The sequence below is a fragment of the Falco biarmicus genome, chromosome 6 (genome assembly GCF_023638135.1).
Source record: "Falco biarmicus isolate bFalBia1 chromosome 6, bFalBia1.pri, whole genome shotgun sequence".
NCBI lineage: Eukaryota > Metazoa > Chordata > Aves > Falconiformes > Falconidae > Falco > Falco biarmicus.
In genome coordinates, this window is record NC_079293.1 from 42103718 (window position 1) to 42127858 (window position 24141).

At 40.3% G+C, this 24141-nt stretch overlaps 1 protein-coding gene across 1 annotated transcript in view; it reads right to left on the minus strand.

Annotated features, from left to right (window-relative positions):
* IGF2R (insulin like growth factor 2 receptor) overlaps positions 1-24141 on the minus strand; it is a 60908-nt gene that overhangs the window by 17729 nt on the left and 19038 nt on the right. The window contains exons 7-31 of the mRNA XM_056342556.1: positions 23388-23502; positions 21698-21860; positions 21365-21545; positions 20334-20437; positions 19708-19872; positions 19258-19398; positions 18771-18917; positions 17730-17861; positions 16078-16225; positions 14734-14911; positions 14040-14155; positions 13463-13625; positions 11756-11935; positions 10632-10733; positions 9804-9905; positions 8977-9151; positions 7457-7624; positions 6757-6900; positions 5867-6045; positions 5418-5505; positions 3732-3938; positions 3215-3345; positions 2446-2543; positions 1460-1596; positions 642-832 (exon numbers count right to left, since the gene is read on the minus strand). Of these exons, the coding sequence (XP_056198531.1) occupies positions 642-832; positions 1460-1596; positions 2446-2543; positions 3215-3345; positions 3732-3938; positions 5418-5505; positions 5867-6045; positions 6757-6900; positions 7457-7624; positions 8977-9151; positions 9804-9905; positions 10632-10733; positions 11756-11935; positions 13463-13625; positions 14040-14155; positions 14734-14911; positions 16078-16225; positions 17730-17861; positions 18771-18917; positions 19258-19398; positions 19708-19872; positions 20334-20437; positions 21365-21545; positions 21698-21860; positions 23388-23502 (3655 nt within the window). The remainder of the gene's footprint in view (positions 1-641; positions 833-1459; positions 1597-2445; positions 2544-3214; positions 3346-3731; positions 3939-5417; positions 5506-5866; positions 6046-6756; positions 6901-7456; positions 7625-8976; positions 9152-9803; positions 9906-10631; positions 10734-11755; positions 11936-13462; positions 13626-14039; positions 14156-14733; positions 14912-16077; positions 16226-17729; positions 17862-18770; positions 18918-19257; positions 19399-19707; positions 19873-20333; positions 20438-21364; positions 21546-21697; positions 21861-23387; positions 23503-24141) is intronic.

Consider the following 24141-nt stretch of genomic DNA (forward strand, 5'->3'; position numbering starts at 1 on the left):
GAGAAAGACTATCACTCTTTAGAGATGTGTCTAAGATTTCACGCCATGGAATTACCCCTGAAGCCTGCAGCTGAGCTCAATTTGAATGCCAGTCCTAGGACTTAACAGACCAATGAATTAACAGTCCAATGAATTATCCATGGGACAGAGTATTTAACTGTGAGTATTTCAAATAGACAACAGTACAGAACCATTATCAGGAACAAAAGAATTGATGAGAGGAGAGCTAAAGGCAGCCTAGCTGGGCAACAGAAAACGCAAAAAGTGAGGGTAAGACATCTCACCAAAGGGAAGAGTACTTAACGGCAAGGCATACAGGTGTGCAAGAGTTAGGAACTACATAGATAGTATTATTTACTACCTGAAACACTTCCCAACCTACATCATCTTCAAGACACAAACAGGCAATCTGAAGCTATTATAGATGATAAAATTTGTGCTAGCAGAGTGTACAAAAAGATCTCTTAAAAATTGCTCAGCATTTGAAGTTCAAATACTCACAAACCTGCTTACAAGGCTGGCTCCCATCCAACTACAGATAAAAAGGGAACGGATAAGAACTGCCCACCATTTCCCATACACATACAGTGGTATGAATGACTCATGAAAACATAGAACCCCACCAGAAGGGGCCTACTTACAATTTTGCTTTCATCACACTTGAGGCGCAATATTGTTGTTTTCTTGCGAATTTTATCTGGACACTGCTCCCCATTAATGTATTTCAGAATAGAAATGCCATTTTCCCACCAGGGACCATCAGCCACTTCCCCGAGACTTGTACATTTTGTACCCTCCATGAGGGAGGCAGCAGCATCAGAAGGACAGGAACCTATGCAGATGAACAAAAACAGCATTATTACTCCTAACGTTGTTCAGGCTTACTTCCTTGGACTAAAACTCCACTGCTCTACTTTCAGGTATGTAGTGGCTGATCTATCTCCAAGCCACTGTCCCAACCATACTCATTGGGGTGGGGTTTCTTCTCCCCCCAAAATCACAAGTAGCAGCAACTGCCTCACTTCGCTCAAGCTCATGCAGAAAGCGGTGGCAGCAGCTACGGGGGAAGCAGACTGCTACACGGAGTGGAAGGCCAGAGTCTGTTACCTGGTCTTCCACTGGACAAAATGTAGAGTCAGTTGTTAAGATGCCATAGAGAAAATTCTGAAGTTAACATCTTGCACCAAAAGGTTAAAATAATCTTTAAGAGCTATAGCAGACTTTGGATAAGGATGGAAGAGCTACAGTACTGAAGTTATCAAGAGAAGATAAGAATTGCTAGTGAATCTCATTAGTCAAGCAGATGGAAATCAGGCCCATAATCCACCCTTCCCTCTAGTGCTGAAATTACACCACTGTCTCTACACACTTTGCTTTGTGATTTTTTCACTCTGAACAATAGAACGTTATTACTTGCCTCCCCTAACTACAGTGAGAATATATTTTATTTTGCTCTTACGTGCAGCACCATATGGTACTAAGGGCTTGCAGACATTAATATAGTATTTCTGTGAAGAAGTAGATAGAGCTATTGCCTCCCAGTTCTCTCTATGCCGTGTCAGAGATGAGAAGTCATAGAAGTTTCCTTCATCATCCCTGTAAGACAAAGGATTCAAATTAAGAGGCATTTAAAAAAAACAAAAATCAAACATTGTAACTTACAATTCTTAAGTTACTACAATACTCTCAGCCTAGTACCTCTGAGCAGAGTATCATGCTGGAAAAGAAATCTGCACCAGACTCACTGATCCCTACAAACCTCAAATTGAGTAGAGGCATCAGTGCCCTAGCCATGCCCACATTAACCATCCACGTGCACACAGCCCTCAGCCAGCGCAAGGGTAATTCTGAGTTTTCATTGAAGCACACCAGCTTTCAGCGCATGGCAAGCACAAATGCATAGTTACAGTGGATTGTTCTACCGTAGGGTAGAAACCTATCGTGATGCCAGACATTAAAACTCTGGGCCAATTATTAGCCACATTTGACACCACTTAACAAATCTTAATGAGCTAATACTTTGTTGTGACAGAAGTAGATGAGATTTTTCCTAGAGCTTTGTTCGGTGGAAGTTCCAAACAGACAGCAGTTGTATTCTTGTTTAAATTAGCTATAGTTAAATAATAACTAGACACTTGTAACAACCTAACATACTCAGAGTTCAACCATCAATAACAGCACACCCAACAGTTCACTTTGATACTAAGCTTATTTCCCAGAAGAAGCTCCAACAAAGTCTTTTTCTTCAGTGAAATTAGTTTTAGGAAGTATAAATTGCAGAAGTTACTTAAAACACATGACATTTGCATTGAACGCTACATTAGCTGGTTAGTGACCAAGTCAAAACACAATAGCTAAAGTGGTAATATCACACTGAGTTGCAATAAGGCTGTACGTGTTTCTATCATCATACAGCTCCATTTTAAGTTTGTGGAAACAACTTACTTGTAGGAGCACTCCGTAGATTTAACAGGTGGGCAAGCGTACTGAGTATGCCATTCAAACATGTAGGTACAATCTGGAGTTTCCTTCAAAAATACAGGCTGAAAGAACACAATACAAAAGGAATTCACTTTCTCATTTAGACACGTTGAAGCTACCAAAATATCTCAGCCTTGCTTCAAGAAGATCCAGGAACCTGTGTTTACATATAATCTTAAGAGCCACACTATGCCTCTGACCAGCTGAAAGCATGGCTTCTCCCAAACCCAAGTTTATCCATATGCACACTTCTGATAAAAGGGCAGCCCATCAGAAGCTTCTGCGTCCTTCATGAAATAAGGGGAAGAGAAAAAGTAACTCTAGACACCATTGTTTAAGAACAGGAAAGCAAGTGCAAGTATAGAGAGGGTAATACTAGAAGCAGGTAACCAGCTATTTTGGTCTGGCCATGTAATAATACCTGCTTTCCTCCTACCTTTCATTTCTTACAAAGGAAAGGGTGTTATTTCTGGGAGAATGTCTCTTCCCCACATCCCCAATATCTTTGCTAATAGCAGGCACCCCTTAAAGGAAAAACATGCCCTGACTTTCCTGGGGCATAACAAAGGTACCTTCCATAAACAGGAAATCCAAAACATTCCTCATTTTTTATTACCTCACAAAATCCTTCAATCTCCTGCATAATCTGTAAGTCCTTGAAGGAAGCTAGTTCAGGTTTTTCACCTTACATTTCCACACATTACATACAGGAAGTGTATGTTTTGAAACTAACCTCAGATGTAGTCTTGTCACAATAGAACAATATGGCAGTTGATCGTTCATATATTTTATGACATTTTTCTCCATTGGTGTAATTAATCATTATTAAACCATTTTTGAAAGTCAGTTTTTCTGTAAGTAAGCCTAGAAGCAAAGAAATGAGACAAGTAAACAGCTAATCCAGTAAATACATGACTGCAGCAATGCCTCTAGCAACAGGGTTTCACAGACAGCAGTAACATGCACAACCAAGTATTGATAGAAAGACTTCAGCTTTCCTCTAAACTTTGTGACCTAGTTATTGCATGACTGCTATTCCAGTACAGTAAGGGGTTGAGCACATTCCTAATTGTGTGTCAAGATAGCTATACACATGACATTTTACTTGCACATGAAGCAGAAGTGCTAGGGTGCTTTCTCCCATAAAATGTACAAGGTTAGCAAGAACCCCTTTTGTATCACATAGTGGCTTCAGTTACACCCCGGTTAATCTTCCCATTCTCTAAGTTCCTTTTGATCAAGTGCTATACCTGCTACTTTTCTGAAAGTATAGTCCGTCTTCTTTACTTGACATGATGACACAGTGTGAGCCTCTGTTTTGCAAGGTTCTGTTATTTCTCCACAAACTCTGAAGTAGTAGTCATACTCATCTGTACTCACTTTTATGTCTTTATTGGAAAGTGGTTTCAGGTTATAGACATGACCGTACCTTGGATCTTTCACCTGGCAATCCTCTCCTTTAAAGAAAAGTTAAGAATTTAAAATACAACTTAATATCAATGAGCTACATCAAATACACTTAGGACAGCTAAGGCCTACTGGCACAAACAAGGCCAAAGATGAGTATCTGGCGCTTTAGGGCAGTAACGCTTAAGAACCATTTTAGTCCAGCTAAGCAGCTCATTTCAGGAAGTCACCAATTATCTAGAACTACAAGACTAAGCTACAAATGGAACATTTCTGTTGTAACTACCACTAAAGAAAGATGCAAAAGTCACACTGTAGTTCAAAAACTACCTCAGAGTGGCCTCACAGGTTCTTCCTTCAGCCATGCTGAAGATTAAGTACAGAACTAGAGACACTAAGTCCAACGCTTGCTTAATGATCTGGAAAGAACAGCAAGGTCACAAGGCCAAAGCAAAAGTTGTCCTAGATGTCAGTCTTCTATCTTCTTTTAACAGCTGTTAAGTTTGCCAAGTTAGGAAATAATCAATCATAGGAAATTTAGCTACAGCTTATGGGTCTGACAAGACACAGAAAAGGTTTGGGAAGATTCTAGTGTCATTAGTCTAATCAGCTAATACACATCAGTAACTTTGCTGCTGATCAAGTCCTCAGTTTTAAAGTGACACATTGCTCCATATTCTGAAGCTTTTAAAAAGCCATCAGATTGTATCACATGGTTATTATGCTCCCCTCAATCACCCAACAAGTTGGTACCAAGTTAAAAACAAGGCAGTCTGCCTCCCTTGAAAACCACAACTCTTGTCACCAGCTCCTGCACGGCCATTGTGTGCTGCAGGGCAGTAGCTTGTAAACACTCCTCTTATGCCACATGAGGTCACTGGCAGTTTCAATAGTGTCTAGGACTGTTGCAACAGATGCTTGACAGGAAGTCTGGATGTTTTATAACATGTTATCCAGAAGTTGCAAAACAAAGCCCGCAAGGGCAGAGAAGATACCTGCACACTCAGCTTCCCAGCTAAAAGCCAACCAAGTACCAGATGTGGAACCTGTGATTCCTTCTTGCATGTGCCACAGTCAACTGTAAACTCTGATACACCTCCCACTGGTCTCTCCCGTATTGTCTAACAAGGGTCACGTTTACAGCATAGCTTCCAGTCTTCAGTGGGGGACAGGGAATGACGTGCCAGGCATAGGATCAATCATATTCTCATGGAACCTGACGCTTTCAGATTTAAAAGACACTGGCAAGTCTGCCTGTGATTTAACAAGTTAGTACCATGATTTGTCCAAGACAGCATTGTTACTTTTTTTTCCCTAGATAGGTAAGTACAATTGCCTGTCACCCTAAATTGTACTTTAAACGTTAGATGTGACTCTTAGTTGACTTAAAGCTCAAAAGAGACATCCCTCCACAAGCCAGGGCCTTTTACAGGAAGATTCATAGAGTAAGAAACAAACATAGCTTCACTAAGCGTTCACTACTTGTACAGATTTGTTTGATATTTTAAAGCTCAAGTAATTACACTTACCTTCTGCTTTGTGAAGAGGACATGCTGCCAAGGTTCTCCAAACAAATACAAACTCACAGTCACCTTCTTGCTCAAGCACTGGTGATCCCTACAGAAAACAGCCATATGAAGGAGGCTTACCAATGATTGCTTTGCAAGTCTCAAAAGGTACATGCAGAATCCTTTTTTATTGCAGTTGCACAGTCTAAGATCTCTATTAGCAAATTTCAGTACTTATTTTCAGCAAAGAGCTGCTTTTGGTGGCTCAAAGGATTCCACAATCAAGGTAACTGTTGTGTTCCACAGACTCCAGAAAACAGTTGTAAGGAGAGACAAGAGAAAAGCCTGTACACAAGATATTTGGTTTAGAACCAGCTTCCCCATTCCAAGAGGAATAAACACTGTCTATTTTGTTATACTAAGCTCAAGCTCTAAAATCTTCATTAACAGCAAGTGGCACAGAAAATTACCATTGTTTGATCGCACTGGAAGATTATACGTGTAGAATAACGCTGCTTATCTTTGCACGTGTCACCATTCAAGTAGATAATGCTCAATGACCCATCAGTAGCAGCCTGTGGGTTTATCTGAATGACTCCAAGGTTCCTGCTTTTATCAGTGTATTTCACACAAGATCCTATGGCACCACCTACAGGAAAAAGAAAAAGCCTGTATTTTAGTTCAAAGCTTTGACAACTATAGTTAACTTCATTGTAAAACAACAGAGTGGAGTAGCTTTAAGAGAGTTTTGAGAACTAAAGCAGACACTCTCAAACTCATGAAGCAGAACACAACGTAAGTGTTTTCATAAGTACAGTTAAGAGACATTGTGTGCCTAAAGCCTTTGAGGAACAGAACAAGTTACTGTCCTGTGTTCACCAAAATCTGTAAAAATGCACTAACTTATCTGCTCCCACAGACTTGATAGAAGACTACCACAACAGGTAAAATAAATCAAACTGGCTAGAAGTGCAGCAAGACATAGCATAAGCTTCTCATTCTGCCCTCATTCAGTTAAGAGGCTTCAACAACATTTAGCTTTCCTTTCTTCTTAAAAAACAAACAAACAAACACCAAACCAAACAACAAACACCACACAAATAAAATCAAGGTTACTGGCAAATAAAGCCCTCAATGCATTTTTCCCAAATGCTTTCCCACACATCTCAATGCAGGAGTCCTGCTCTCAGTTTAAGAAGGCCTATTATACCCTTGACATATCTCACCCAGGTCTATGCACTTTAAGTGACTGAATAGGCAGGATTCAAGGCATCCTACTAAAATAACCAAGGATTTCATTCTGCATATAAGGTCTTGCATCAGAAGTCACAAGTTAAGAAATGTTTGCCACTTGGCTTACCAGGGCATCCAGGCACATAGGGCAAAGGCTTGCAGACATTCAAGAAAAATGTTCGCTTCTTTGCTTCCTTTGAAGTGTCTATAGCAACCCATGGCTCACCTTCTTTGCTCAAGTCACTTAAGTCATACTCATTGCCAGCAGCATCTGAAAGATATGTGGTACACACAGTAAACTGAAAGACAACCTATTAGATACTTGTAGCAATATTGGGTTTGAAATGGTACAAGTTTCACAGACGAACATACATAATTCAAAGTAATTTTCAGAATTACATTAGATGTCCATTGAAAGAAGGTACTGTTGCCATAAAAAAAAAAAAAAATCACTACATTTGAATTCCCACAGGTAACTACTCCACAATTTACAGGTGCACTTTTCCAGAGGCCAATACTGAAGTGACTCATTTTCTTCAGAGTTGGGCTGAAGCAGCACCCAGTCATGAAAAGGATTAAACGTTTTCAAAGTAATTATCAACGCCCTTGTGTATACCACTGTGTTGCATATTAGCTTCTTGACTGTCTTTGTAACTTAAGCCTGCTTCAAACAACTCCTCTCCCTCTTTACAACTTCTATGAAAACTTCAATTTTTACAAATGTCTTCACAACAGGTATTCTTAAAGCCCTTCTCCACAGAAGTTTGCTACTAGTTAATCCTTCCAATATTTGTTGGACAGAGCCCACCCATATTCCAGGGACCTACCCGTAACCTGGCAGTCCACAGGAGCGGGAGCACAGGCTAGAGCTGTGTGAAACTCAAAAAAAGTATCATGGATGTTCAGCACACTGTTTATCTCTTCACGCACAAACTTAAGCTCTCCAGGATATGAATCATTACAAATGAAAGTCACCGTAAACGTGTCTGATGTTCCTGTAAAAACAAACACTTTGCTGATGGTTCCCTCAGGAATATTTGAATTTAAAAGTTCAAGCTAGTATTTGACTAAAATTTTCTAGCAGTTTCTTATTATTGCTTCAAGGAAAACACTACCTTATCATTTATGGGTCTTTTAACCATAAATACACAAGCCTTCTTTAGAGACCTGTGCTAAATTGCCTAGCAGCCACAATTCTCTCTCCAAATGACAGACGAGAACATCGACACATTTCACAACTATAATTACCTTCACTGAACTATGTTTGCTAGGTCTTTCACATACTTAAAGAAACAGAAAACCTATAAAACATGAAGTCAGCTGTACCAACAACCTCTAAATTACATCACACATACCAAAGTTTTGGCTGTTTGTAAGTTCAGTGTTAATGACTGCTGAACAAATACTGACATTATGTAAGCAGCGTGTTACATTCTGTTTAGACCTGCTTTCCACAGCCCACAAGAAATGGTAGAATTACTGGGGGGGGGGGGGGGGGGGGGGGGGGGGGGGAGTAAAACTTGTCATCAAAATGGTTAGCAGTGTTATCAAAATGGTAGAAGCTCTTAAAGCAAAATACATGACAGCTCAATCACTTGCTTCCCGTTGGATATTAGGTACAAAAACATCACAACTGGGAAAATAAGAGATATCACCATAGCAATTTTTACAAAGGACGAACATGTAGGAGCATCTGAGGTTCCCGAATTCAAAATTCGGTCTTCCTAAAATTCTTTTGCTGTTAAAGTGGCATATGCCTTTCGATGAAAACTCAATTTCAGTACAGTTGGAGGGCACGTGAAAACCAAAAGCTAGACACACACTTTTCAGTAACCTTACCTGCAAAACAGACTTAAATTCATGAAATAGGTGTACAGGAAGTAATAGAGCACTTAAGAAATTCCATATAGGAGAGTATAAGCTAACTGAAAAGCGATCTTTCAGATATGAAAACTTTAGAGAGCATTATTCATGAAACTGAAGCTTAAAGCAATGACTTCACTTAGGAAAACAAGCAAAATGAATTCTGACTCATGTCCTAATTTGGCTACCTATTTCTCCATGCAAGGAGCAGTATTTTTCATCTACTCTGTAAGAAAAAAAATCCTGTTTTGTATTGGTCTCTTTCCAGGAGTTCTGAAATGCACATCTATTTCTGAAAGCTGAGCCATTACCATTCCGCATGATTTGATTTTTTCCTAAATTTTTCATATGAACTAGCTTCTTTAAGTGGCTAACAGCAAGACCAGCAGGTTTTAGCACATGAACAAAGGAAAAAATGATGACCATTCACAGGAATTTTATAGAACATTAGGAAATGTGTCTTGGAGATGGATGCTGAACTCACCTGATTGTACTCGAAGAGGACCTCTGTAAGTAAGAGTTAGAAACCCTTCACCAGATAGATACAGGGTTTTGTCCAACTCCACCAGCCTCACCGATGTCAGATTTTCTGCTTCACATCCAGCAGCTGTTTTGCCATTGATCTTACCGCAATCTGGCATGGGTCCACAAATGTTTAGCTAGAAGTTTTGAAAACATGTGGGTGCACACAATATTAACTGCACCAGAAAAATTAGGTCCACATAGCCTTTTCAACATCAGTAAAGTCACTTGCCAAGAACTATTTCAAACAGCATGAAATGTCTGCCATTTCTAAACTGCAAGCCAACCAACTATAACACAAGAACAGTATTCTCAGTGTTCAGCTTAGAGGATCCACAAGTTCTCCCCAGTAGTAGTGCAGGATGTTGTTTAGCAAGTTTATTTTTAGACTAAAAAACCCACTATGGTAGGATCTATGGATACCCTAGGACTACTGATACATGCAGATCACATTAAGAACACTGATACGGACAGATTAAATCCCTTTCAGGCCACTTCAGCACCAGCAGGCAAACTGGTATTACGAAACAGAGTCCATAACTGGAAAATGATGTATAGACTCGAAAGTGTAGCTACCTTGTGTTTGCTAAGAACCAGAAGTTCGATGCTTTTAAGATCATCTGAGATGAGTCAAGTTACCTTCCATTCCTCCCCTCAAGCACAGTACTTCACTGCCAACTAAAGTTTCATAAGAGGACTGAGTCAAAGCTTCACTCACTCACTAAGTAAAACTGTAAAAATTTAACAGCAGCATCCTTAAGCAACAGATTGTACAGTCTGAATCCTTACCAAGAACTTCTTCCCAATGCCAGTAGCCATATAGCCTTTTTCAGAAGCTAACGGCTGCAGATTGAACAGAAAGCCAGTGTCTGGATCTCGCACAGAGCAGGACTGGGAAAAAGTAATATTACAACAGCATTATTTTCTCTTTCTGCATTTCTTCTGTTTAAGTTTTACCTTTAACTTGCTTAAAGAGCCAAAGTAGCGATTTACACATATTCCTAGCCTGTGTACCACTCAGCAACTTAATTTGAACCACCAGAATACAACTCTGGCAGTAGCAACACTTAATTCAATTCTTTTGCACAGCTGTCCGTTGACATCAGCCACATAACAACATATCACAGTCACATAACATATCAAAGTGCAATTTAACAGATGACATCTGTCAGGTTAGCTAAGAGCAAGGAAACTATCTGAGGGTTGTTTCCACACTAACGTATTTATGTTGGGACCTGTAAAGTAGAAACAACTGAGTAGCCTGGGGTAGGGGGGAAGCCTTATTTGATGATCTGAATACAAACAAGGACAATATATCAATATAAATCCTTACATATAAACTCAGTTTTACTAGCAGCCACCTAAGGGAATGAAACAGTGCTACAGCAAATAAGTTGTCCTCAAGCGACAACACTTGAATACTTTAGTCAGAAGTTACTCATTTTAAGAACACTTCAAGAAAGCAATAAAGTAGCATAAGACTCCATCGCAGTAACTTCAGACTTCACTGTAACTAAGTTTATTCCAAAAGTCATTTAAACACTGCAACCAGAAATGCTAGGAAAAAAAAAAATAGTATGTTGTGACTATGAATGCAATTATGTTCCCATTTCTCACCTGAGAATCATCTTTTGTTTCCTTGATTGGACAAGCAGCCTCAGTTTCCCATAAGAACGTGGCCACACATTCCTGAATAGCTATAAACCGTGGGCTGCTACTCTGGAAACAGATTGCAGAGAGACCAGAGTAAGTGTAACAGTCAACACCACCTCGTGTTTTGAGATTCCACTTTATGAGGAAGTGTCAGGTTCTTCTAAAAGACTTCACTACAAATGCACACAATTCCCATCCTGCTTCCATCTCCCCTATTTATTTTGACAGTCACCACTGAAAACTTTGTCTAGCTAAACATTTGGCATCTCATTAAGCTTCAGCAAATAACTGAACTTGACATCCAAATATTCAGATTAGATTCAATTTAATTTAATCTAATATTTGAATTTAGACATGAATAACCAGACCTTGCCTCAGTCTGTGCTTTGAAGAGCTTTGGGGTATAATGTATAGTCCACTATTACAAAAAGTAAAAATAAAGCAACACTAAACTCTGTTAGCTGAAGTAACAACACGAGTATTAATTATACACACTTCATTTCAGTGTTTTCAGGCAAAAGAAAAGCAGTTCGTAACTGCTCCAAGTCACAGAGTTTCACCATACCTCTTGGGCTGATGATCATGTGAGTGAGGAGATTCACAGACCTGCAGATTCACAAACCAGCAAGACCAAGTCTAGATTGAGGGGATAGTTAGACTGAAGCTGGCCTAAACTTCAGGATGTGGAGTTGTATCAGAAAAGCTTTAGGAACTCCAAAGGATGCAGAATCTAAGCCTGAAGATACACTTTACAATATTAATCCTCTTAAGAAGATCTGCAATGTTTGCACGTACAATTCCTCCATCTTAAGTCCCCATGTATTTTTCATGCTAATTATACTAGTTTGAAATATCAACTGTTCACTGAGGCTGTTAGTTTTTAACTAGTTCTAGCTTATGATACAATAGTCTGAGACATGCACTTCTGTAGCATCTAAGTCAGCTTTGGTTTTACATTTCTATTTAGTCCTCAAGAAGTCTCCCTTTTCATGAATCTGCTACACCCTATACGTTTTCATGTAGCTTCACATTATATGATGGAAAATCTACTACGATGAAGCAACATCTGAAAGATCAATTGTACTTACAAGAGTGCCCCTGGAACAGATGAAGTGAATGGTGGTGGCATAAGTAGTTTTCTTTCCGTCAGCATCAATACACACAGAGCCATTTGCATAGGTTAGAAAAACGTGTCCAGGTCTTTCAACTACCAGTTCTTTGCTGGCAACACCAAGATTACTAATAGAGGTGACTTCGGAGTAAGAAACCTATAAATAACAAAAAGCATGTCAGTAATTCTAAACTCAAGTGAGGAGTTACAGATATGGTCAAAAAGGAGAAAACAGCTACCACAACAATCTTGTATACAGAAGGTTATCTTAAGTGTTTTGAAGATAAAGGTGTAGAGATCCCCCTGCATTTTTCACCCGTTCTGTACTTAAATTTCACATATTCAACAGACAAGCTCCACAAGCAGGTGTGGAGGTGGTTTTTTGCATTTATTTGTTCTGTTTTGTTTTTATTTTTAGTACAATAAGGTGCCTGTAAGTGCCTCACAACAGTCATCCTCATCTCACTGGCTACACAGCTTAGGAATTCAGGAAGGCCTACACCTCATGCACAGTAAGTAGGATTAAATTTGTACAGCTCTAAAACACAGTATGTGGAAGCCTCCAGTCAATTCTAAGAATGCCCTTAGGGATCTGCCACACTTAGCAAAGCCTAAAAAGGACTAGCAGAAACTGAGCATTAGAACAACAGTAGGTGCTACTAATAAGGTCCAAATCAATCTTCACTTCTGCAAGGTAACTGATGTCTCCTATTTTTAAGAAACTGTAAGTCAGCAACCGCAAAAAGAATACACTTCCAGAATAACTCTGTCCACAAAGACTTCCACTGTTTTGTTGGTTTTTCTTTTCAAAACTCCTCTGCATTTAGGCTGACCTAGTGTGCTCACTTTTTATCCCAGTGTCTTCAGCAATGAAGTAACGAAGCTCTAACGTGCCTCCACATGTCAAGTAAGCACCCCTACACAACAAGGACTAATGCAAGCACAAGGAACTAGTAATATTTAGCTCAAGTGCCACAATGTACGGATTCAGTCACTCAAGACATACTCTCCAACAGTATGGAGATAAAGTGTCTTCTCCATTTTACAGAAGGAATTAGGTTGGTAAGCCTCTAGTTCAGCTTTCCCTACAGCTTTGAGTAGCACTGAAGCCAGCCCCTGGGCAAAGTGTCCATCCTGTCTGTCAGCACAAACAGTCCCAAGATAAAGTTGTTATACTTCAGGGAAATATAGAAATCCACAACCATTTTTTTTTTTTTTTTTTTTTTTAAACAGCTTGGCAACATCTGCATAATCTACTCAAAGTCAAAGAGAGCTCAGAGGGTGATGACAAACATTTCAAATATATTTTTTCCACAGTTCCATCTAAAACAAGCCAGAAGAAGACAGAATATCCAGGAGAGCAGCCTGTTCCTAAAGTAATGCTAGCAGTCTGTGACACCACAGCAGTTTACATGGAAGGGATGCAGTTTGCCTGCCTCTGCAACCTATGACAAAGAATCATGCATATCAAATGCAACATTGGTATACTTGTAAAAATTAAAACTTTAGTCTTTGAAGGGACAGACAGGAGGTCTACCATTCTGCAATGACTATGCCAACATTACGGATACACAAGAATACCATTTTGCACAAAGAAGCCAGAATTCACATGCTTATCTCGTATACCCCTAAACCTCACTCATTTGGCAAACCAGCTCCAAGCTCGGATGGAAAGGCTACTCACACGATCATGCCGATATTCCATCTGACAGACAGAGGCTTGCCGGTCGCATCCTGGGACAGCGATTAGTGGTCGACAGACATTTATGTAGTACTTCTTGCGCTCACTTGGTCTTGAATTATCCATGGCATACCAGTTTTCACCTCTCTTCTCAGATTTTGCTAAGCTGAGCAGGAAGAGAAAGTTCTATGAAGAACATGTGTTCTAAGCTTAGATTCTCAATAGCTTTCTCTGTCAGTCTCAACAACAAGATGAGTAAGACATTTCAAAATAACTTTTCCTCCTCATTTTTAAGCGTTACAATTAAAATGAATGCTCCTAGGAAGCAGAACACCAATTGTCAGAGTAATATGTTATTAAGCAAAACCATCCCAAAAAGTCAGCTTACACCTTCGAAGGCAAGTCCATATACTAGAGGGAAATACTGTCCCCATTTCAAGGTATTTGCAGGTAGGTTTGTCACAACTGATGAAGTTTCTAGTGCTGCCTACACAGGAAGCCAACCTCTTCCAGTGCTAAGCAATCAGCCAGAACACTGAAGTAGAATAGCCATGTAATGGTGTATATGTTACTCTCCTACCTTGACAAGTCATATTGGTCCATGGTGTTGGGATCAGTCACAATGCATTCTAGTGGCATTTCGGGACAAGCATGTTCAGTGTACCACCTAAAGTTGTAGGTGTAGTTATCTTCTGTCTATAGAAAACAGCAGAATAGGTCAGTGAGGCCTTCCACACTAAATACTTTGTGACTCACAACTACTCCTTTATATGTTAAGCTTGTTATTTCCCCTTGGGTTTGGGATATATCTTCTCAGATTGATTTGTGTAGGTTTATTTTGTTGAAGATCTTGTCATTTGCTGTGCCACCAAAAAATACTCTTTCCAAAAATAACAGAACCAGAGCAACGTAACTGATGTCTGCTGTGTTGCAGGACACACAGTCCTACCACCTGTTACTTCTCAGCAAGTTTGGTTTTTTTCAGCTAGCAATACAAAATTATCAAGAGCACTGGTAATTACATGCCCCAGAGACTAGAGAAGAGTGAAGTAAGAACCTGGATCCAGGTGGACATCTTACTGTTCAGTGGTCAAGACAAGCCATAAGGGTGCAACAAGAGGCATATATCCCAAGAGTAATAACTACTTCTCTCAGTCTGCTTTATAGATAGTGAATATTTCTCCTCATGAGCCTCAGCTTGCACTACCCTAGCAGCAATTATTGTCAGGGTTTGGGGATGGAAATCCTTCCCTTCTTCATATAGAACTTCTTACCTGATACTCAGGCTGACCTACTCCAGCCTGATGGTCACACAGGAAAGTTATAAGTGTAGATCGCTGTGTTTTCTTCTCATCGTTGTATGCTGTACCATTTTTGTAGGTCAACTGAATCAGACCATTGTAATATGAAAGTTTGGAACTGGGCAGTCCAAGACTCCAAAACTGATCCTTACTAGAAAAGAAAAAGTGGACTTTGAGACTGGGCAGAATGCAAAATTAATTTTATCTTTAAAAGAAGTCTTACAAGTAGTAAGCACACAGGTAAGTTTATAGAAGACACTATAATATGACAAAAGAATTAAATAAGGTTGACTAGACATAAGTGAGCTAGGATGAAAAGAATGCTGTCAAAAGGAAACTTAAAACATGAACAGATGTCCTTCTTTGGAAGGGAACATTGTACCTTGCTTCGCTATCTAGAAAACTTTAACACTCCTTTCTCTAGAAGAGCAACAGAAATACAGAGTTCTCATTCTCCAGAGAATTCAAACTGCAGACGCGCTAATGCTGGGCTCAAACTGGCTCCATGCAAGTACGTGTGGACTGCTAAGACCTAGCACTGCACAACAGCAAGTCTTCTTTCTCAGGGAAAAAAGCCTCCTTCACACGCTCTTAGTTCAGGAGCAGCTTTGGTTTAGCAGGGTTTCTTTAATTTAACACTGGCTCTGTCAGACCTAGCCTGACCACCTTCCCCTAACAAACATTCTTAGTGTCTGCAGTGAACTCCCCTTGGCGGGAGAGTAACTCAGAGCCAACTCCAGTACAGCTGCATGTGTTTGCACTGTACCACACCTCTGGCACCACACTGACCTGGAACCTGGGATGTACAGATATTACCTCAGGCATCGCTTGTAGAACACAACAGCGATGATGCTGTCTGAGTAGCAGTACACACCGGGACTGTGCCTGCGCTGTATTAGTAACAGAAATACAGAGCAACACGCAAGCTCTGAGCTCCACCTCTGCATAAGGCAGCCACTACTCATGCCAAGTGCTGCACTGCTTCTTTGGCCAGCTCTTGGAATCCAGCTGACCCTGAATACAAACTAAGTTGGCTTACTACAGCTGCAGCAGTTAATGGGAAACATAAGGGGGAGCAATGGACACATTCAATCTCAAAAGCTAGCTGTAAGCAAGATTACATGTGTGCACTTTACTTGAAACAGCTGGCAGCATAGTTACAGCACTACCAAATAATATTTTGCATGCAAATTATATGAATTTATTACAAGCAGCGCAATAATTACTTTACAAGCAAACTGTTCACTGTTGCCCACAAACAACACATCATGCAACAAGAGGTGATCTACTACAGACAACAGAACTAGAGTTACCCACCTTTGTGTTACCTGGCATGCTGCTGATTTTGTGTGACACAACTCCTCCGGCACACTGCCACAGATGTTTATGTAAAACAAGTATTCACTAGTATTAACTATATAGTGCCCATTTTGCTTGGCCAAAGGTGATAAATCAAAAGAGAAGCCTAAACGAGAAGGAGTAAGCTTTATCAGTTCAATTTTTCCCTGCCATCTCTCACAGGTTTTGATTCTACCAGTCACACAGCTAGCTCACTCCCCCATCCCCCCAGTAAGTCTCCTTCCATGTAATTATTGTTACAGAAACAATATGGACACACTAAAGTATGTTTTCTTATACGGAGAGATTTACTACAGTAAAATACACGTCACACCTATCTTCCTCCACAGACACTAGAGGAATATTAAGCTTGTGCTGTTCTGATCTTCCATGCCCACGTGCTTAAAACTGCTGTGCTAGAATGTTGCGGGTGCTTAGACTTAGACTGAATTTGCTTTGTTCTTATGTATCAAAAGGACTCAGCCTGGGAAAATGGCTTGGAGGGGGGAACTGGGACCTAACAGAAGTTGTAGCATTATAACAACCTTTTTAGGGTAAAATACAATTGCCACTTCCAGGGCAGTTGGCACGCACACAATCTGCTCCACCAGGGTTCCCTGGGCAGCACAACCTGCTACCCTAGAGGAGCAGCAGAGACCCCCATGGCCAGGCTCTGCTGTGCTCCCTGCAGGATTGGGAACTTGATGGGACCACACAGCCGATATGCTGCACAACAGCTGTCAAATGGGAAGATGTCCGATGCTGAGCCAACAACTGTGTCAAAATTATAATGAGCATCTAAGAATTATCTCATTATAATATGAACGCACACCTCCATCCCAAAGTTACCCACCTCCAAGGCACAACCACCCCTCACAAGCATGCGCTTTCTGTTCCTTATTAACTATGTCTTTAAATGAAAGCAAGAGAAATTTACACCAATCAATAATAAAAGAATGTTTGACTAGAGTCACTCAAGCTCCACCTGAGAGTAAAGTGTAACAAGTGAATGAATGAATGAGGGGAGAAGTCAGGGAAGACTCCGTCGTAACTGCTGGGATCAGTCCACGGGCTGAACCTGTCTGCTCCCCCACAGGGACACCTGCTGGGTAAGAGCTTGGTCAAGTGCTAAATGACTAACTCACACCAGCTGTTGTTAGTGATCAATGTTTTGGTTATATACCACTTCAAACTTGTTTTTGCAGACAGTCCCTGTCACCGGTGATCACTAACCTTAATTTGTCATGATTTTATATTGATAAAGAGTGTTATTCCGTAACCTGTTACCATTAGCCCTTTGTGGGCGCTAGCAGCTGCCAGCAGTGGGTAACACATTCAGGTAAAGCGGGAGGACCCGCTGAGGGTCCCCCTGATGCAGCTGGGGTGTTTCCCTGAACAAGGCAGTCGAGTTGCCCTCCGACCCAGCGGGACTGTTCAGTGAAGGGTCCCTGTAACGGGACGCTGACAGACTGGTCTGGCACAAGGGTCTCTGCTTTCCTGGGGTGCTGACAGACAGATCAGACACCCAGGGTTGGGGAAATCTCCCCCCCTCCCTTCACATGACACTCACTGTTGTGACAATTTCTATCCCTCACAACCTTTCCATCTATCTGCTCAATGTAAATACATACCTGCCTGAGGATCAGAGACTTGGCAGTTATCTCCTTCAGTTTTAGACAGGACACACGCAGCAGCGGTATACCAATCAAATGTATATAAACACACACTCTCAGACATCAAGATTGGAGCACTTTCTAGATCGCCTGGTATCACAAGAGGAAGATGTTACACATACAGAGAGTCAGGCTGCCAAAAAGATCTAGGAATTTAAGCCTAGGAACACTAACTCCTCCCCAACAGCAAACCCAGATTAACTGTTAAACAACCTCTCCTCTAAAATGAGGACTAAATAGAACAAAAAATTCCTTGCACAAACTCTTTGCATCCTCCTCCCACGAACAAAAGCTTAGCCCAGAAGCGAAAATGCACTGCTCAGTCTGTCCCTGAGTACTATCACACTCTTCAAAAAAAATGTTTGCTTTGACACACTACCTGGTGTTCTGCTACAAAGCAACAGCTTTATTAGGAAGTAATGCATAACCAGATCCTAATAGCCAGCACACTTGAAGGATTCAGCTTCCTCAGGCAGAGGAATACAGGTTATCTATTTCCCTGGGACACAGTTAAACTAGTGGGCTGTTATACAGAGATGAATAACATGAACAACTTCTGCAAATGCTTCTGCTTTTCATAAACTGCAAGGAGTGTAGACACAAAACATGCTTATTGGAAGAGAAGACTAAAATGTCTGATCTCAGTTCAGAACCAGTCTTTCCCATCAAGACAATCTAGGGAAAGAAAGTGCTTTGTATAGCTTCCAGGTATTTGTAGAGTTTTAAATGCTTGAACATACTTCTGTGATATTTCTGAGAATCTTAGTTCAAGACACTTATTCAAAGTTCTTTAAAGGGTACTTGTATACCAGGTGAACAGAACTAAATACCTGTGAGTACACTGTTATCATCCTAGTAAATAAACCACAATGCTTCATCTTTTGCACAGAAGGAAATGAAAGACAAAGGCACACGCTAATATTTAGCATTCATGTCTGGGCATTTCAAGTGACCTCTAGTTTTTAATCAGATCAGAGATCAGAGTATGGATATTCTCACCTGGTCTGCACACTAGAGTGATGATAGTTTTGATTTTTTTGTTACCACCACAGCTGTCTCCATTTGAATAGGTAAGTTGAATATTTTCTCCAACCTTTTTAGGAGAAGATACAAATGTTCCAAGATTCTTACTCCTGTTTTGTTTATCTGTAAAGACAGTAAATACATCACTTTTGTTTCCCTGGAAAGAAGTGTACTTTACACTAAGATACTACTAACTAGCCAGATGAGACGTTTTAAGAAAGCATAGCATCAGGAGCTTGTTAATACCTCTCCAAAACCATGCTAGAAAGCCTGGAGTTTTTTAGTTATAAAAGGCTACTTGCATCATTTCTTCTTGGGTCTTTGGAAGCACAAGAGAGATGTGGTCCTAATTTCTGTTTCCTCAAACAACTGAAAGCACTCAGGGTAGCTAACTCCATTTGCAAAGGAAGTACCAAGCCTTCAGAGTCTTAAAAAAAAAAACCAAAATAACACACACACTCACCTACAGAGCAAACAGCAGCAGCATCTGGGCAGCTGGAAGCTCCTCCTCTCTTCCACACCTTATGGCAGACATTGATGTAATAACGCTTCCTCCCTACCTCCGAAAAGCTACTGTCCACAGCTTCCCAATTCTGGGCTAACTCTGAAATACAAGGGGTTGTCAAGAACAAGTCATCTGGCTTAACTTTTCTAGCCTCTTCAAGCCAAAATGCCTTTTATCACAAAAAGACCAACATTTAAAAACACTTAAAATCCCAGTAACCAAGGCAGTCATGGATATAGATACTTTCATAAGGCACTCACTCCTGTTGGGACAAGGGAAGTGAACACAGTACCCCAGAAATTAACTAAGAAAAGCAAAAAGTTATTAATGTTCAACTAAAGAATTGCACTAGACAAGGCATGTAAACTCAGGACAAAAGTAACCGAAAGCTAGTTTTCATTGCCATACCTGAACCGCGGACCAGAGGTGACAAGTCATAGTGTTTTCTCTTATCAGCAACTCTGCAAAGGAGATCTTCTTTCTCATTAACACATGCATATTTTGTATCCCAAGTGAAAAAATAGGTGCAGTCCACTTCACCAGTAAACACTGGAGTTCCTCTACCGTCATTACCTTAACATTGAAGATGGATAAACAGATGTTAGGTTTCCAGTAGGGCAATGTGAGAACAGCAAGGAGACTTGAGGACTTGCAATGAGCAAGGAACACAAAAATCCTTTTGCTGCACAGGACTTACATTTGTGGGTTGGTTTTTGCGTGTGTGAGTTTGTCATTTGGGGGAGAGGGGTGGGGGGTGGGGGGGTGTGCATTGCTTGGGTGGGGTATTTTACAGTTGGCAAAGAAACAAGGCTCTTCCATACCTCAGTATTCTTGATCGTTAGTGTAAATTTAGATTAGCAGTGCTACTACACAGTGCAAAACAATTCTGCCAGCCCTAAAAAGTAGTGCTTACTCTGACAATATTTATTCCTTGTGTTAGCTGTGGCTCAAAGCAGGCAGTCCTTCGAACATAAGGTCTGCTAGCAAGCACAGACATCAAACCCTGAGCAGTCATCACAGCTTCTTAAACTCACCTGCTGTTTCATTGCACTCAAAGTTTATGACAGTCATTCTCTGAAAGCCAGAACTACACGCATCCCCATTTGGATAAATTAAAGTGAGATCCCCATCGGAGTATCTGAGTAAAAAGTCAGTTTGAGAAAAAAACCATGTGATCAGACAGTGTTTTTCACATAACAGAAGCCACAATCTTGTTTGTTTATTGTCTCTCACAAAGGGAAACAAATGCTTGTTCAACATTAATATTGACATTTTTACTGCAACAAAGGCTCACATCCACTGATTTTTCTGGTTACTTTTCATGAATTTGTATAGAGTTTAAAGAATGCTCTAAAGCTACTCTAGGTGTGGTGGAATATCTGTTCCCATTAGTTTATTGCATGACTTTTTTTGCAGGTGGAGGAAGTCCTACTTCCTGGAAAAACACTCCAACAAGTCTGTCATGTGCTTACAAACAGAACAGAAGGTCATATCTAGGTGAATAATCACTGCTTTGCAATTTCATGCAAACTATTATCCCATATGCCACTTGAGAACCCTGAAGTTCTCAATTAAAAAAAAAAAAAAAATCAACCACAAAATCCTGGACCTCAGTAGTCTTAGATACGATTAATACAAGCTCTTGCAAAGGAAGGTGAGATGCTGAAGACAGCTTCTAAAACATCTGATCCTGATGCCAATTAGCATGTAAAACTCAAGGACAGCAAGAAGCAGCACAGCACAATCTGCAATTCTGATACCAAAGCTGGTTGAAAGCCTCTCCCCTGCCTAGGCAATGGCCTCTACCAACCTCATCTGCTCCTGCATTTGCTAATGCCAGCTTGGTATACCGTTAGAAGTCTATACATAAAAAACTTAGTGAAAATACTTGCTATATATATGCTTGCATATATATATATACACACACACACACGCTTGCATATACATATATGCATGCTAAAAAAAAATTTTATATCAAATATTGCTTACATGACAAATAAGGGCATCGAAGTAGGAAACAAAGATCAGTCAGATCAGTTACCATAGCTAAAGAGCCTTTACACACCTTAGGGTTTGGTTCTCAAATCGTCCTGCCACTTTTTGCTGGTTATTTGAAGATTTTACTTGGCAAGCTGAAGTATATCCCGTGCTGTCCCTGCAGTTACCTGCAGTGGTTTTCCCACATATGTTCAAGTAATAGTAATATTCCTCTTTATCATCTTTGGCTAGATATGGTGTGACATAATCTGAATGAATAATAAAAGAAAAAGTTTTCTAACACAGAGCAAAACAGATGTAAAAACCCAAAAATCTACAGAGGACATTTTTCCTGTCTCTGAACATGGAACTGGAAAACTGGCTAGTAACATCACAAACAAATGAAAAATAGTAAGCTTACCTGCAAGCTGAGTAAGTGGACTTAAATCAATAGAGATATCATGTTGCTCATTAGTCAGAAGACAGCTTTTACTCTCCAGGTAATCCCTGTGACAGGCATACTCAGTAACCCATTCAATTTCATACCGGCAATTTGTTTTAGCTGTGAGTTTGGGACCTGCACTCTGATATAGAAGCAAACAGAATTTAAATTGCAAGTAGAGAGTTATTTGAAATATAATTCTTAAAGCAATTCCTTTAGGATCAGTAATGACTAGCATCACCTGTAAATTGCTTAAGAGGTGGAAACATTGTCCCTAGCCTCTCAGAAACAGGTGTCAAGAAGAAATAAAACAGCTCCTAATAATGATGCATCAAACTATTAGATTTCTAAGGAGCGATAAGGTACCAGGCATTAGCAGGACAGCAGAAGTAACAGTGCTTTAAAAAGCACTTTTCCTTAACACGTTGACAAAAGCAAAGATATGTGAGCCCAAATTGCTAAGTACAGCTTGGATTGATTTTGCCTCAGAGGAGTCCTCGAAGAGGGGAGCAGAGATCAAGTGTTCTCTGAAGGTAAAGCAGCCTTTTAGACACTGGTGTTTTAGCAACTTTGATTCCCTCAGTCCAAATCAAGACTGAAAGACATTTGAGAATTCTTTAGCCAACACTTCTGTCAGATGTTGTTTCTGTAGTGAAATATTTTTGCACTTCTCGGAGAAGAGGTAGTCTTGCTTTTCCTCACTTTAAAGCAAAACCTTTAGAAACCCACTTTGTTTCATAGATCTGTATTTCTGCCATCCAACAAAACAGGCAGATACATGGGTAAGTATCAGATAAATTACAGGCACAAGTAACACTAGCAATACTACTCATACTACAAGGGTGCGTAGCTGCAGCAAGGTATTACAAAGTGACAGTAGGAGAAAGGTCTATGGCTTTTTTCTGCAGCAATGAGGGTGATTTCGGGTACCTTTCTAGGTCAGATGAGGGAAAAAACATTAAACCAAAAATTAGTCAGACAAGAGCTCCCCCTTCGCTAACCTGCAACCAGAAGCACTACAGTTTAAAGTTACAGAGCACTAGCAATAGCTGCTTTGGCCCAATTCAAAGAGTGTGGGTTGCTGAGATTACCCAGCATCACATCAAAGCAATCATCATACTGCACTGAAGCTAGGCTAAAACTTGTGTCCTGCAAAACCTGAGTTGCTGCCTAATACTAAAGATTTTACCTTGAAAGTAGTTCAGAAGCCTGCTTAGTAAGAAGTGACACTTACCATGCAACAGCCCTTGCTAGCTATTATTTTCTTTTTCCTGAGGAAGGCCAGGTTAGTAAAGAAACAAGTTAGCAACTATAAGCATGCCCAGCCAGACTGATGATGGAAGAATGGTCATTAGCAAGCAAAGCCCTGTGCCAAGGATAACACTACACTAAATCAGTCGTATTCTCAGAGGAAAGCTTTGAACCCAGAAAAGGACAACCAAATTCACCAAGACATGAAAAAACACACCCCTGGGGAAATTTTATTCAAGTTCCTGTTTATCTCTTAAGTTCTATAGGACTTTTTGAAGAGTATATTTAGGATCTCACACTTCACAAGCTGAGAACCAAGAGGATTTCTGTTTCTCTTCAGCCCTGAATAAAAATGAAAAATGCTGCACACAAAAGTTAGAGACCAACCATTTAACACAAACTGAAGCAGCAAAGTTACCTCTTCTCCCCTCTTTGATGGACAAACAAAAGTGATCGTCACTGCTGGGTTATGGCCTAGGCAGAAGTCTGGCTTTTCTTCATCACTATATGTTCTCTCATAACTCAGTACCAGCCTAGAAACAGAAAACAGCAAACCAAAAATTCAATTAAGACACTGAGCACTGTACAGAAGAAGGATATTCTTGAAAGAACATCTACTCTTTGCTAGACACCCACACAGAATATACCAAAGTAGCCCTGCTCTTAAAAGCAGCTTCCATGGAGGCCTTAAATTCTTCTAATCTTACAGTTAACCGTAATAAAGATTAAAACAGACCCAGCAAAATCACTTAATACAGCATCCTCTTGCAACCCAGTTAAGACTATGCTGAATACCCTGTAACCAGTATTGTAGAAAAAAGTTGGCTGGCAGTCATAAGAACATTCTCAGCTTTGCTCTCAAACAGCTGGAAAGCAGATGCAATAAACACTCTTGCATCTTTTTTAAGTAATAACCACTCACGTTTAACTGCATTCCTATACCTCACCACCTCTGTATGTATAATCTCTTCCCATTCTGCCCCCAGGATTAAGAGCAAGATTATCTCATTAGCAAATTGAACAGGAGCAAGGCAACTGGGACAGATCAGAGGCGGCAGGCAGGAGAATGAAACATGGCAACTACCTGACAGGGAGAGATAAATGGCAACATGACTTGGGTGGATTGCCTGGTTCCCTCATCTGGCTTCCCAACTAAGCATTACTGTCCTATG